Source organism: Aquarana catesbeiana, linkage group LG06 (genome assembly GCF_042186555.1).
Source record: "Aquarana catesbeiana isolate 2022-GZ linkage group LG06, ASM4218655v1, whole genome shotgun sequence".
Classification (NCBI taxonomy): Eukaryota; Metazoa; Chordata; class Amphibia; order Anura; family Ranidae; genus Aquarana; species Aquarana catesbeiana.
Window position 1 is genome coordinate 149007035 of NC_133329.1, and position 14658 is coordinate 149021692.

General features: G+C 42.9%; 1 protein-coding gene across 1 annotated transcript in view; it reads right to left on the reverse strand.

Moving 5' to 3' along the window:
- Positions 1 to 14658, reverse strand: part of VWA3A (von Willebrand factor A domain containing 3A) — a 138169-nt gene that overhangs the window by 3725 nt on the left and 119786 nt on the right. The window contains exons 29-31 of the mRNA XM_073591043.1: positions 9351 to 9495; positions 2032 to 2177; positions 1180 to 1306 (exon numbers count right to left, since the gene is read on the reverse strand). Coding sequence (XP_073447144.1) covers positions 1180 to 1306; positions 2032 to 2177; positions 9351 to 9495 — 418 coding nt within the window. The remainder of the gene's footprint in view (positions 1 to 1179; positions 1307 to 2031; positions 2178 to 9350; positions 9496 to 14658) is intronic.

The following is a 14658-nucleotide window of genomic DNA, read 5'->3' on the forward strand; positions in this document are numbered from 1 at the left end:
CATTGAGAAAGCATGAAAAAGTGCTAGAATATCGTACTTACTCTGTCAAGGCAATATTTGTGATTACCACATCTGACTAGAGCAGGACCAGAACCCTGAGGCCCAGTCTCCACGGGGGTCCATACTGGGTGAACTATATTCACTATTATGTTTTACTGATCAGTCTATGCCTAATATAGCAGGCTAAAGACTCCAAAATGGCAGCCAGGACCTGGAACTGCGGATACTTTTCTCTGCCAGCATGTGCAATCTTTGGACTTGTCAATATCCATAGCCAACTTTGGTAAGAATGTTTACTGTCATAAAAATTGTATAAAATTGTCATAATTTTGTTCTTTTACTCTTCAGGCTCCCTCTGTAAATTTGCTTCTAAAGTCATCAATTTAAATGTATGGTAAACTGGGTTCACAATATGCCAAAAGCAGTCAGAAAACTCACTATAGTGAAAGAAACCTGAAATCATCTCTCTTTCCTTATTTGTCTTTGATTTAAAAAAAATGTAGCTAAGAATAAAAAGCAGACAGCATCCTTCCAATAGCACATTCTAGCCAGGGCCTGATCTGCACCACTGAAGTCCGTAGCACACGGCCTTTGGTGCCTAAAACAACACTCCTCTGCTGGGATTTTACATGGAAAATGTCCTCTTTTTTTACTGAAACCAGTCTTAGAATATTGCGACAACATGAGAAAAAAAAAAAAAAAGATGATGATATTTACTGATAAGTTGAAAGTTGTGTGCCATAAAAACTATGTGGGGAAAAAAACTTCTCTTTACCTCTACCACCTTCTAAACACATGCCAACTGTTACAAATGGAAGGTCTGGCTCTGACTGGTATAGATAACAATAATTACATGAAACAAAGGGCATAGCTTGTACAATCCCTTCAATCAGCCATGTATACAGCCATTTGGGGTAGATGTCCCCCAACTGAAATCTAGCTTAAAGCAATACCACACAGACCATGGATCCTTATATTCAACATATAGATTTATAGATCCTTTTGATTAATTAGCAGATCAGTTTCCCTTTTGACGTATCTGCAAACCTTGAATAGATAAATATGTACAGTAGTACAGTATATATATATATATATATATATATATATATATATATATATATATATATAATTTCCTGGATCTGCATATACAAAAATGAGTGGAAAGAATACAATACATACATCTTCATCTGTGAACCCCTCAGTTAACATCCTGTGAGCAACAAAATGTCCATCCATATGTCCATGAGGTGAATGGAATCTCCCGCCTGACAGACATGCCAGCCTCTTTAGGAATTCATTGCCTGCTCTAGAGTATAGGAACAAAAAATAATAATAATATAGTTGGTTTCTAAATATAAGATAAGATACAATTATAGATATTTTGAAGCAAATAAACTGAGTGTATTTTTAACATACACATATTTTTTATTTTTCAGTTAGGCTCGGTTCACACTGCTGCGCTGTGAATTTGATCCGTTTTTTGTCCTGTGTGAGGTGCGAATTTACAGCGATTTTACCGCGATTTTCAGGAGTTGGACATAGCTGTGATTGATATTCGAGCCAATGGAATCATAATGTAAAAAAAAAAAGTGTTAACTTCCTGTGTACTTCCTGGTTTTTGTGGAGAGTAGTGTGCTGGAATTCGCACATATGTGAACCATCAATGAGATTCAAGAACGATTTACATTGATGTCTCTGGAGACTAAATTCGCAACGCAAAGCAGTAAACTCGCACAAGACCCTTTTTTTTATCTCATCGCATTTGTAGAGGAATCGCAACGCATGTATGTGAACGACCGTCATTGAAAACAATGACTTTAGGGATGACATGCGAATTTAAAGTGTTTTTGATGCATCGCATTCGTTATGAACTCGCATCAGTGTGAACCCGGCCTTAAACAGACAAAGTAGACACACTTATGATGATAATCCTCAAAAGGTTATAGTTAATTACACATAACAAAGTTAAAATAAGAATTTTTCAGTTATGTATAAATGAATTTAATAATATGTAACACGCACATACAGTACCTCTCTGAAGCGTTAAATGAAACAGTGTGCACTTTGACACCATGAGACCCCAGAAGTTTCTCAGCCAGTAATAAGTTATAACTGTTGTCTGGCTTTCCATCTGTCAGCAGATAAACACCTTGTATGTCCAAGTAAGAAAAACTTTTCTGTAATTACACAAACAATAAGATGTTAACTACAGTTATCAACCTTAGAGAAGTTCTGCCCCAAAGATCAATGATGGTCAACAAATTACAGAGTGCCTTAAGTGTAGCCCGCAACACTTCCAGAGGGCTGCAAAATAGCGGTGCATTATCATGTGCTGGGGTGACTTGTGTTAGGTTATGCAGCCCATTGTAGTATGTATTGTAGCCACAGTGCACATTATTGAGAAAGTGGGAGTAAAAAAGGCCCTATCCGTTGTGCCACTGGCAGGAATAGTAACCTCCAGCATTGGTGTCAGTGGATGCAATAATAGCCCTGTGCATTGGTGTCAATGAACACAACACAAAAAATCCCCACTAGTGGTGGCCACTGTTAACTTCCCTTTGCACTTAGTGGTCAGTGGCAGTGCTACTTAAGATCCCTTCCTTCTACCCTCCCGCACTGGTGGTCAGTGGCACACAGAGAGCTGTGCCTCATGCTGGGCATCAGGGCTATCTGCGATATTGCCAATGCTTGCCAATGGGGAAATGAAATCTTAACATACTTAAAAAAGGAACTTCAACCAGACAGAATAAAGCTACAGCCAAAACAGGCTTTGGTTTTTCTTATAGGGGAGAATTTGACAAAAATGTCACCAAACAATTCACATACTGGTTGCCACAATTTCAATTTGGAGTGACAACAATGTTTAGAGCCTGCTGTGGTACAGTTTCCTTTACCTAAGCACTCACCCTCCTCCAAAGCACTGCTACTTTCAAAAAAGGCTGATGCATAAATTAAAGTCCACAGTGCATTACCGCCTACATTGATCCAGATTTCTGGTGTACAGCGAAATATTGGAAGTTTATATAACTATTGATTCTATTTTACTATTATATTTACAATATTTAACAATCCATTTATTGATTCTTGGATAAATGCATAACTGAAATGAAATAGGCCTGTAGCACCTCTTGAATTGCATAGCAGTGTTGCCAACCTACCAGATTGAAATTTACTGACACAGCACCCAAAATTTACTGGCACAGCCACGTTTTTACTGGCATTTCCAAAGTTACAAAATTACAGTTTTAAGTGCATATTTAATTATTTAGGCTACAAACAAGTACAATATGCAATTAGCAACATGATTTAAGGTAGCTATTAAGGCAAAAACATTTTTTTTTTTTTATTTTCAATATAGTAAGTAAGTAGATCAGGGACAGGACTCAGGAGGGCAACAAAATTAGAATGGGCGGCACACACATGAAATTAACTGTCACAATGGCACTGACAGCAGTGTGCAGCAGTACAGATGATGATGACACCTCACCGACACAACACGTCCCCTCCTGAGTCACAGTGACAGTCTCTCTCTAGGTGGTCCCTTCAGTCGTCTCCTGGCCAAACAGCATTGACAGTCCCACTCCCAGCTTGCCTTGCTCCTGTCCCACAGACTCGCACACATCACATCGCACGACACACTCAGGCACCGCCTCTGCCAGATCCATCCCCTGCCGGCAAAGTTTCAACACACTGTAGCAGGCATTGGAATGGTTTCAGCCGGCCCCGGACCAGAACTGCGCATGCACAGTTCTGAGGTAAGCGTCACAGCTATATTTTTTACTGGCAACAATTTCCTGTCACTGGCATTTACTGGCAGAAGAAAATAGCCTGTTTTTTACTGCCTGCCAGTAAAAATACTGACGGTTGGCAACACTGTTACATAGCAGCATACTTTTGGCGAATTACAAAACTAGTGTTGTCAAAACCTGACTTCATGTGATCTGGCATTGGTTCATACAAATTAATTTAGAAAGCTAATAAGTCCACCTAAATATTATTTTAGATTTTGTTTTTTCATTGTATAAACCCTTTACATAGCATCCCTGTGACCCCCCCGCATTCTGATGATACTGTTCTGCCTAAATAGATAATATCCTGTCAAGACTTCAGCACTCAGACAAATTAGGAAGATATAATAAAAAGACACCATAGACTGGATAGTAGTGGCAACCTTCCAGTGAGAGGATTGAGTAACAATGGCTAGTCACAGATAAAAGACATCAGATTTCTATAGTTCTGCCAACAAGGAGATGGTAATAAGATGTGTACAACTCTAAATACTTCCACAGGTAAATGTAAATAGAAGATATTACCGACTCCAACCAATCAATAGATGATTTTCATTCAGTTAAAATCTACTTCAAGCTAGTGAGAAGATACATATGTGCTCATAAGTTTACATACCCTGGCAGAATTTAAGATTTCTTGGCCATTTTTCAGAGAATATGAATGATAACACAAAAACTTTTCTTTCACTCATAGTTAGTGTTTGGCTGAAGCCATTTATTATCAATCAACTGTGTTTACTCTTTTTAAACTATAATGACAACAGAACTTAGCCAAATGACCCTGATCAAAAGTTTACATACCCCAGTTCTTACCGTGTATTGCCCCCTTTAACATCAATGATAGCTTGAAGTCTTTTGTGGTATTTGTAGATGAGGCTCTTTATCTTCTCAGATGGTAAAGCTGTCCATTCCTCTTGGCAAAAAGCCTCCAGTTCATGTAAATTCTTGGGCTGTCTTGCATGAACTGCACGTTTGTAATCTCCCCAGTAGGGATGAGCCGAACACCCCCCTGTTCAGTTTGCACCAGAACATGCGAACAGGCAACAAAATTTGTTCGAACACGCGAACACCGTTAAAGTCTATGGGACACGAACATGAATAATCAAAAGTGCTAATTTTAAAGGTTTATATGCAAGTTATTGTCATAAAAAGTGTTTGGGGACCTGGGTCCTGCCCCAGGGGACATGGATCAATGCAAAAAAAAGTTTTAAAAACGGACGTTTTTTTCGGGAGCAGTGATTTTAATAATGCTTAAAGTGAAACAATAAAAGTGTAATATTGCTTTAAATTTCATACCTGGGGGGTGTCTATAGTATGCCTGTAAAGGGGAACATGTGTCCTGTGTTTAGAACAGTCTGACAGCAAAATGACATTTCAAAGGAAAAAAGTCATTTAAAACTACTCGCGGCTATTAATGGATTGCCGATCCGACAATACACATAAAAGTTCATTGATAAAAACGGCATGGGAATTCCCCACAGGGGAACCCCAAACGAAAACTAAAAAAAAAAAAATGACGTGGGTGGTCCCCCTAAATTCCATACCAGGCCCTTCAAGTCTGGTATGGATATTAAGGGGAACCCCGGCCAAAAAAAAAAAAAAATGACGTGGGGTCCCCCTCAAAATCTATACCAGACCCTTCAGGTCTGGTATGGATTTTAAGGGGAACCCCGCGCCAAAATTTAAAAAAAAATGGCGTGGGGTCCCCCCAAAAATCCATACCAGACCCTTATCCGAGCATGCAACCTGGCAGGCCGCAGAAAAAGAGGGGGGACAAGAGAGCGCCCCCCCTCCTGAACCATATCAGGCCACATGCCCTCAACATTGGGAGGGTGCTTTGGGGTAGCCCCCCAAAACACCTTGTCCCCATGTTGATGGGGACAAGGGCCTCATCCCCACAACCCTTGCCCGGAGGTTCTGGGGTCTGCGGGCGGGGGGCTTATCGGAATCTGGAAGCCCCCTTTAACAAGGGGACCCCCAGATCCCGGCCCTCCTCCCTGTGTACCCCTACCATTTCACAAAAAAAATTTCAAAAATGTTAAAAACGACAAGAGACAGTTTTTGACAATTCCTTTATTTAAATGCTTCTTCTATCTTCTATCTTCTTTCTTCTACCTTCCTTTGGTTTCTTCCTCCATCTTTGTCTTCTTCTGGTTCTTCTGGTTCTTCTTCCGGTGTTCTCATCCGGCATCTTCCTTTGCGGCGTCTTCTTCCCTTCTTCTTCTCGGGCCACTCCGCATCCACCATGATAGGAGGCTCCCGCTGTGTGACGCTTCTCCTCTTCTGACGGTTCTTAAATAACGTGGCCCCGCCCCCCTCTGACGTACGGGGACTTGACGGGGACTTCCCTGTGGCATTCCCCGTGACGTCAGAGGGGGCGGGGTCACCTGTTACGTAACTAGAAGAACCAGAAGAACCCGAAGAAGAAGATGGAGGAAGAAACCGAAGGAAGATAGAAGATTGAAGAAAGAAGATAGAAGATAGAAGAAGCATTTAAATAAAGGCATTGTCAAAAACTGTCTCTTGTCATTTTTACCATTTTTGACAGTTTTTTTGTGAAATGGTAGGCCCTTACCATTTCACACAGGGGGGAGGGCTGGGATCTGGGGGTCCCCTTGTTAAAGGGGGCTTCCAGATTCTGATAAGCCCCCCGCCCACAGACCCCCACAACCACCGGGCAAGGGTTGTGGGGAAGAGGCCCTTGTCCCCATCAACATGGGGACAAGGTGTTTTGGGGGCTACCCCAAAGCACCCTCCCAATGGTGAGGGCATGTGGCCTGGTACAGTTCAGGAGGGGGGCGCTCTCTCATCCCCCCTCTTTTCCTGCGGCCTGCCAGGTTGCGTGCTCGGATAAGGGTGTGGTATGGATTTTTGGGGGGACCCCACGCCATTTTCTTTAATTTTGGTGTGGGGTTCACCTTAAAATCCATACCAGACCTGAAGGGTCTGGTATAGATTTTGAGGGGGACCCCACGCCATTTTTAAAAAAAAACTTGGCCGGGGTTCCCCTTAATAACCATACCAGACCTGAAGGGCCCGGTATGGAATTTAGGGGGACCCCCCATGTCACTTTTTTTTAAAATTTTGGTTCAGGGTTCCCCTGTGGGGAATTCCCATGCCGTTATTATCAATGAACTTTTATGTGTATTGTCGGACTGGCAATTCATTAATAGCCGCGAGTAGTTTTAAATGACTTTTTTTCCTTTGAAATGTCATTTTGCTGTCAGACTCTTCTAAACACGGGAAACATGCGCCCCTTTACAGGCATACTATAGACACCCCCCAGGTACGAAATTTAAAGGAATATTACACTTTTATTGTTTCACTTTAAGCATTATTAAAATCACTGCTCCCGAAAAAACGGCCATTTTTAAAACTTTTTTTTGCATTGATCCATGTCCCGTGGGGCAGGACCCAGGTCCCCAAACACTTTTTATGACAATACCATGCATATAAGCCTTTAAAATTAGCACTTTTGATTTCTCCCATAGACTTTTAAAGGGTGTTCCGCGGCTTTCGAATTTGCTGCGAACACCCCAAATTGTTCGCTGTTCGGCGAACTGGCGAACAGCCGATGTTCGAGTCGAACATGAGTTCATCTCGAACTCGAAGCTCATCCCTACTCCCCAGAGTAGTTCAATGATATTGAGGCCAGGAGACTGAGATAGCCAGTCCAGAACCTTCACTTTTATTCTGCTGTAGCCAGTGACTGGTCGACTTGACCTTGTGTTTTGGATCATTGTCATGCTAGAATGTCTAAGTACGTCCCATGCGCAGATTCCTGGCTGATGAATTCAAATGTTCCTCCAGTATTTTTTGATAACATACTGCATTCATCTTGCCATCAATTTTGACCAAATTTCCTGTGTCTTTGTAGCTCACACATCCCCAAAACCTCAGCGATCCACCTCCGCGTTTCACAGTAGGAATGGTGTACCTTTCATCATAGGCCTGGTTGACTCCTCTCCAAATGTAGCATTTATGGTTGTAGCCAAAAAGCTCAATTTTGGTCTCATCACTCCAAATAACTTTATACCAGAAGGTTTGAGACTTGTCTCTGTGCTGTTTGGTGTATTGTAAGTGGGATACTTTGTGGCATTTGCGTAGTAATGGCTTTCTTCTGACGACTTGACCATGCAGCCCATCTTTCTTTAAGTGCCTCCTTATTGTGCATCTTGAAACAGCCACACCACATGTTTTCAGACAGTCCTGTATTTCATCTGAAGTTATTTGTGGGTTTTTCTTTGCATCCCAAAAAAATTTCCTGGCAGTTGTGGCTGAAATTTTAGTTGGTCTACCTGACCGTGGTTTGGTTTCAACAGAACCCCTCATTTTCCACTTCTTTAGTTTGAACACTGCTAATTGGCATTCTCAATTCCCTTGGATATCTTTTTAAATCCCTTTCCTATTTTATACAGTTCAACTACCTTTTCCCGCAGATCCTTTGACAATTCTTTTGCTTTCCCCATGACTCAGAATCCAGCAATGTCAGTGCAGTACTGGATGAAAGATGCAAGGGTCTGTCAGGAGTCCAGAAATGTATTGACCTTTTATACACACACACTAATTACAAGCAAACAGATCACAGGTGAGGATGCTTACCTTTAATAGCCATTCAAACCCCTTTGTGTCAATTTGTGTGCATGTTATCAGGCCAAAATCACCAGCGTATGTAAACTTTTGATCAGGGTCATTTGGGTAGTTTCTGTTGTCATAATGATTTAAAAAGGGTAAACACAGTTGATTGATAAAAAATGGCTTCAGCCAAACACTAACCATGATTGAAAGAAATGTTTTTGTGTTATCATTCATAGTCTCTAAAAAATGGCCAAGAAATCATAAATTCTGCCAAGGTATCTAAACTTATGAGCAAAACTGTATGTAAAGTCTTGGCCTCATTGTTCCCTATTATGGGTATTATGGTTAGGCATCTCTCTTTTTGTAAGACTAGTATTAAAATAATTTTCTTAGATGTATATGGAAGCTACCAGTTCTGACAATTTTCAAAAAAAAAGTTAGTTACCTGACTATCACACTGATCTTCTAATTACAGCAGTCAGACATGGCCGCTGGGCAACAAAAGCTGGCTATACACTGTTCCAATTTCAGCTGGATCCAGGTGAACCGGACAAAATTCCCTCATTTCGTGTTTCTGTTGGCCACCCCTTGGCTTACATCCCTTAATTGAAAAATTGGAGGAACAGGGCAGAAAATTGATGGCCAAACAGTGTCTGCATCCAAATGGATGTAGGCACTGTTTGGGGATTTTGCGGGCCAGCTGTGAAAATATAATAGCTGGATTTCAATTACCAGTAAACCTACTTTTAAACTGCAACTTCATCTGAGGAAAACAGCATTCATTTAGATGATACTAGTACATATGCATTTTTTGGATAATGTTAACTTTTATTTTAGATTTATTGGTTCTATACGTTTGTTAAAATGTTTATTGGCTCTTCTGCTCTAATTATCAAATATAAACTCCTTTTCATAACACACAAGAAAAAGATATTCAGTACTGTGATATAAAGCTTGAAATGTCCATGTCATCAGTCTACTTACCTCCATAGCATGGACAATACAGGAGTTTCCTCGAGGCTGAAGCCTGGAGAGCCACTGTACAGCATCCTGACATGCTTCATCAGTGGCTTCCACCAAACAATCCTGCCATTGCTCAATGTTCTCTGCAAAGCTGATCATATTGAACCTGTACATTAAACAGAACACAGAACATAGAAAATATATATTACTATTATTTTCCTAGGTCCCTGTTTACAAAAGTGTGGTAAATGTTTTATTAATATTATCTTTTCTCACTGTTAAGAGTACTTATAAAAGTATGGTGGCCTGAATTTATAGGAGGAGCCCGGAGGGTATTTAAGCAGCCCACTCGACCATGCTCTTTGTCGGTTGCAGTGCGCGATACTACACGTCACTGGGCCGACTCTTCCCAGCGCACCTCATGTTCATAAGTCTGTGCATTCGGTGCATTGCGGCTTCCCCGTTCGTGGTCTTCATCGGCGGCTCCCGCTCACTGTCGCAGGTAGTATTCAAACCTTTTCGTATCATGTGCAATCTTGCAATTCGTTATGCTTCCTATCCCGCATCCCTTTCGTAAAAATCTGCCTCCAAGTTGTTGTCATGTCATGTCATGTTGTTCATGTCCCGACATCATTCGACACAGGTACATTCATAAGTTCCTTCTGCCAAACATATGATTCATTTGTAAATCCAAGCCTCCGAGCCGCTGTCGGTCATTGTCCGATATCACTCGCCATAGGCTTCAATGGTTATAAAATTTACTGTCCATGGAGTTGCTGTCTCATCCATTTGGAGACGAGCATGTATTGTTTGTACGGGTTCTGTGGCTGATTGAGGTGGTAATTAGACCCACCTGGTGCCTTGTCTGCACTTGATTAGCATGGGGGGCTGGGTGGTTGGTAGGTGTTCGGTTTCAGAGTAAGGGGTGGCATACACTCTACAACCAATTTGTATCAGATTCATTTAATACTCTTTACTACCAATTCGTATCGGATTCATTTCATACATTTTACAACCGATTCGTATCAGAGTACTTTCTCTTTACAACCGATTCATATCAGATACATTGCATACTTTCTACTGTTGCCATTCGTTGTTTCCCACAGGCCGTGTGTTTTAGTTCCCGCAGCAGAAGGAATCGTTTGTACAAGGTTCTTCTCTCATTTATTTACCAAACCAAAGTTATTTTCTGCGCGTCATGCACGGTGCCACACCACACTCTTCGGATGTGTTGTACAACTGCTCCAGTCCAATGCGAACCCAGTCGCACGGTCACTGTCACAGGTAGGATTCGTTACCGTGTTTGTCATGTCAAAACTCGTGGCCACTCGCGGTGTCGCCCGTAGCATGCGTTCCATGGAACTTACAAATCATTCGTACGGACTTCTCGCATTCTATTTTCTACACCAAACCTTGTTGTTTTGCCTCATGCATGGCATCACGCCACACCATCCCGATATATTGCACTCCAGCCACAGTCCGCCGCGAACCACTCACATGGCTCACTGTTGCAAGTAAGATTTTTTACCACATTCTTTATGTCCTATCAATTCATTACCGTTCGTTGTCTTCCATATCGTTCGTTAGTTCCCCCTACGGAACCTATGAATCAAACGGACATTGTCCTTTTCCCTTATACTGCTCGCTTAAGGGTACAGTAAGCCGCCAAACAAACCAGGTGTTTCTATCCTTTTCTCAATAACCCAAATCTCATTTATTGAGACCCTTGCAGCCATGCAAAACCATCTCAGCAGCCTGTCACTCTTGTTGAGACCCTTGCAAAACGCAATATCATCTCAGCTACCCCTCACTCAGAAAAAAATATAATTATAAATAAATAAATAAAAATTAGACCCGTGTAACCATGCAAAATCGTCTCAGCAGAATGACACAGAGCCAGATTAAGAACATCATGGGCCTGGTGCTGAGGATTATGGTGGGGCTTTTTATTAAAAAAAAACAAAAAAAACAATGCAAACAATTTTTTGTTATAACAAATTAAATTAAATAGAGAGAGGGAGGATGAGAGAGAGAGAGAAAGGGGATGAGAGAGGGGTAAGGGAGGGAGTATGAGAGATAGAGGGGGGATTAGAGAGAGGATGCGAATGAGCATGTGTGGAAGTGACAGCAACACAGCCCAGCCAAGGCAAGTGACCGAAGGCACAGAACCCAGAAGGAAGACTGGGTGAAGATGGAACAAAAGTGTGCCATTCTAGAGCTGGTAACATTGAGGATATTCAATATAATTTTAAAGAACTGTTTTTGTGTGTAAGAGGCACAAGGGAGGAGTATGGATGGTATAAAAGTGGAAAGTATGTGCAGGTGAGGGAGAGGAATGTGGAGGGTATAACAGTGGGCACTATGTACAGGAGAGTAGTGTGGAGGGTATGCCAGTGGGCAGTATGTACAGGAGAGGAGTGTGGAGGGTATGATGGGGGCAGTATGTACAGGAGAGGAGTGTGGAAGGTATTATGAGGGTGGTATGTACAGGATAGGAGTATAGAGAGAAAGATAGTTGGCAGTATGTACAGGAGAGGAGTGTGGAGGGTATCACAGTGGGCAGTATGTACAGAAGAAGAATGTGGAGGGTATGACAGTGAGCAGTATGCACAGGATAGGAGTGTGGAAGGTATGACAGTGGGCAGTATGTACAGGATAGGAGTGTGGAGGGTATGACAGTGGGCAGCATGTATAGGATAGGAGTGTGGAGGGTATGACAGTGAGCAGTATGTACAGGAGAGGAGTGTGGAGGGTATGAGAGTGGGCACTATGTATAGGAGAGAAGTGTGGAGGGTATGGCAGTGGGCACTATGTATAGGAGAGGAGTGTGGAGGGTATGACAGTGGGCACTATGTACAGATGAGGAGGATGTAGGAATCTGGGAAGGAAAAATGTAAAGGTTTGTGGAAGGATGTTTAGGGACTGCATAGTGGTTAAGCAGGCCATACATGAATTGAAATTAAGCCAATTAAGCAGAGACCAGCTATAGTCGCTCTATGTATGGGCTAGCAGGTTGTACACAAGTCAATCTATTAATCAACTTGAGTACAACCAGCCTGTCAGGTTTTTCCCAAAACAGTCAGTGCTGCCAGCTATGGTTACACTGATCATTGTATTCAGTGGGTTGGGAAGGCTCCCCACTGGCAGAACACAATAACACTGCGGGAGTGATTCCCCCATCCACAGGTCAGCAGGTCATCAGGTGAGAAGGTGTGTGGGGACAGGCTGGGGAGAGAGGTCTGTCAGCAGGGGGGTGTGAGATGGTCATGGAGGGATATCAATCAGCGGGTGGGGAGAGTAACTGGGGGTGATATCTTTTGGAGTAGGGTCTGTCATCTGCAGGTTGGGAAATGGTCACCTGTGATATAAATTGAAGGGAGGTGGCTAACATGGGAAGTGGCTGGGGAGTGACCTGGTTGGTGGTGAGTGTGAAATGGATGATGTGTTTCAAGTTTCTTTCACATTTGCAGTAATGCTTACTGCCCTCTGAAAAGTGATCTGTGGTGTATTGCTTTTGAACAAGTGGTATAGCAGCAGCTGACAGGCGTTCTTGAGGTGCTACTACCGCCTCCTTTTTATTTTTACATTGTTGAATGGCAGTTTTACATTGTTGGACTATGCTGCTACTGTGAGCGAGTTTGACAGGCGGCGCTGCCTGTTAAACTCTGCAGGCTCCAAGCTATCCATTGAGCTCAGTGCCTCTGACAAAAAGTGAGGAGAGGCACTGTGAGCTTATCCTCTCAGTTTGCTGCAAACAGAGTGTGCCAGCTTGTATTTAAACTGGGCGCTCCGTATGCAGCTTCTAATAGGCTGCGCAAGGAGCCCCATATCTCCAAGACCATAGGTGATAGGAGCCCCAAATTTTGACCAGTATTGGTGTAGCCCTTCAGCTCCCTACCCCCTTTGGGCTCTAGGGTGACCCCTGGTTACCGAGCCACGACCCTCAAAGTCAATCGTTTTTTGTTTTTTAATTGAGACCCTTGCAGCCAGACAAATCGTCTTTGCAGCCTGACACGATTGTTGAGACCCTTGCAAACGCAATATTGTCTCAGCAGCCTCACACTCATCGAGCGTCTCTGCAAACCCAACACCCATTGAGACCCTTGCAGTCATGCAATATTGTCTCAGTAGCCTGACACTCATTTAAGACCCTTGCAGAATGCAATATCGTCTCAGCAACCTCACACTCATCTAAGACCTTTGCGACCATGCAATCTCGTCTCAGCAACCGTACACCCATTCAGACGCTTGCAGCTATACAAAATCGTCTCAGCAGCCTGACACTCATTCAAGACCCTTGCAAAATACAATATCGTCTCAGCAACCCCTCACAAGTCGAGACCCTTGCAACCACGCAGTATCATCATAAAGAAAGAAAAACCTCATACTCATCGAGACCCTTGCAATCACACAATCTCATCTCAGCAGCCTGACACTCACTGAGACCATTGAAACCATGCAATACCGTCTCAGCAAACCTGACTGAGACCTTACCACAACGCAATATCGTCTCACACAACCTCATACTCATCGAGACCCTTGCAACCACGCAACACCGTCTCAGCAATCTGACTGAGACCCTTGCGACCAAGCAATAGCGTCTCAGCAAACCAGACTGAGACCCTTGCAACCACACAGTGTCGTCTCAAAAACAACCTTCATACTCATCGACACCCTTGCAACCATGCAATATCGTCTCCAGTAGTATAAAACACTTTGCAGCATGCATCTATGTACAAACCCGCATACAAACTAACTTGCAAACACACCTCAGTGGCAAACAATCAGCCACACAAACACGCAGCGGCATCCAGTTGGCCATTCATCTCCAGTGGCATGTGCGCCACTCATCTTTTCTCTGTCTTTCTCCCTGAGGTTAGTTGAAGTTTCCATCCGGCACCAGGTTGAACTTTATCTCCACAGGTAAAAAAAAAAAATAGGAGGGGAAGAATGTACAGTTCGCATCTTCACCAGAGTCAGTTGCATGACAGGGGTGAGCCAGTTCATTTCAGGTAAAGTCACACCAGGCTCAACTTCAGACGATTATCCACCACCTCGATGACTTTCTGCTCATCGAACAACCAGGCACACCACCGGCAGATCTAGACAGGTTGAGAATAGTGTTCAGCAATCTCAATGTGCCCATAGCCGAGCATAAAGTGGAAGGCCTGGCACACTCTATCACCTTCTTAGATGTCACTACGGACACGCATGCCACACAGGCTAGCGTGCCTCCCAACAAACTAGCCCGTACCAGGACCGTTATCCACTACTTCACCCGGTCACAAGGGTGCAACATGAGGCAGTCGCAATCCTTACTAGGGATGCT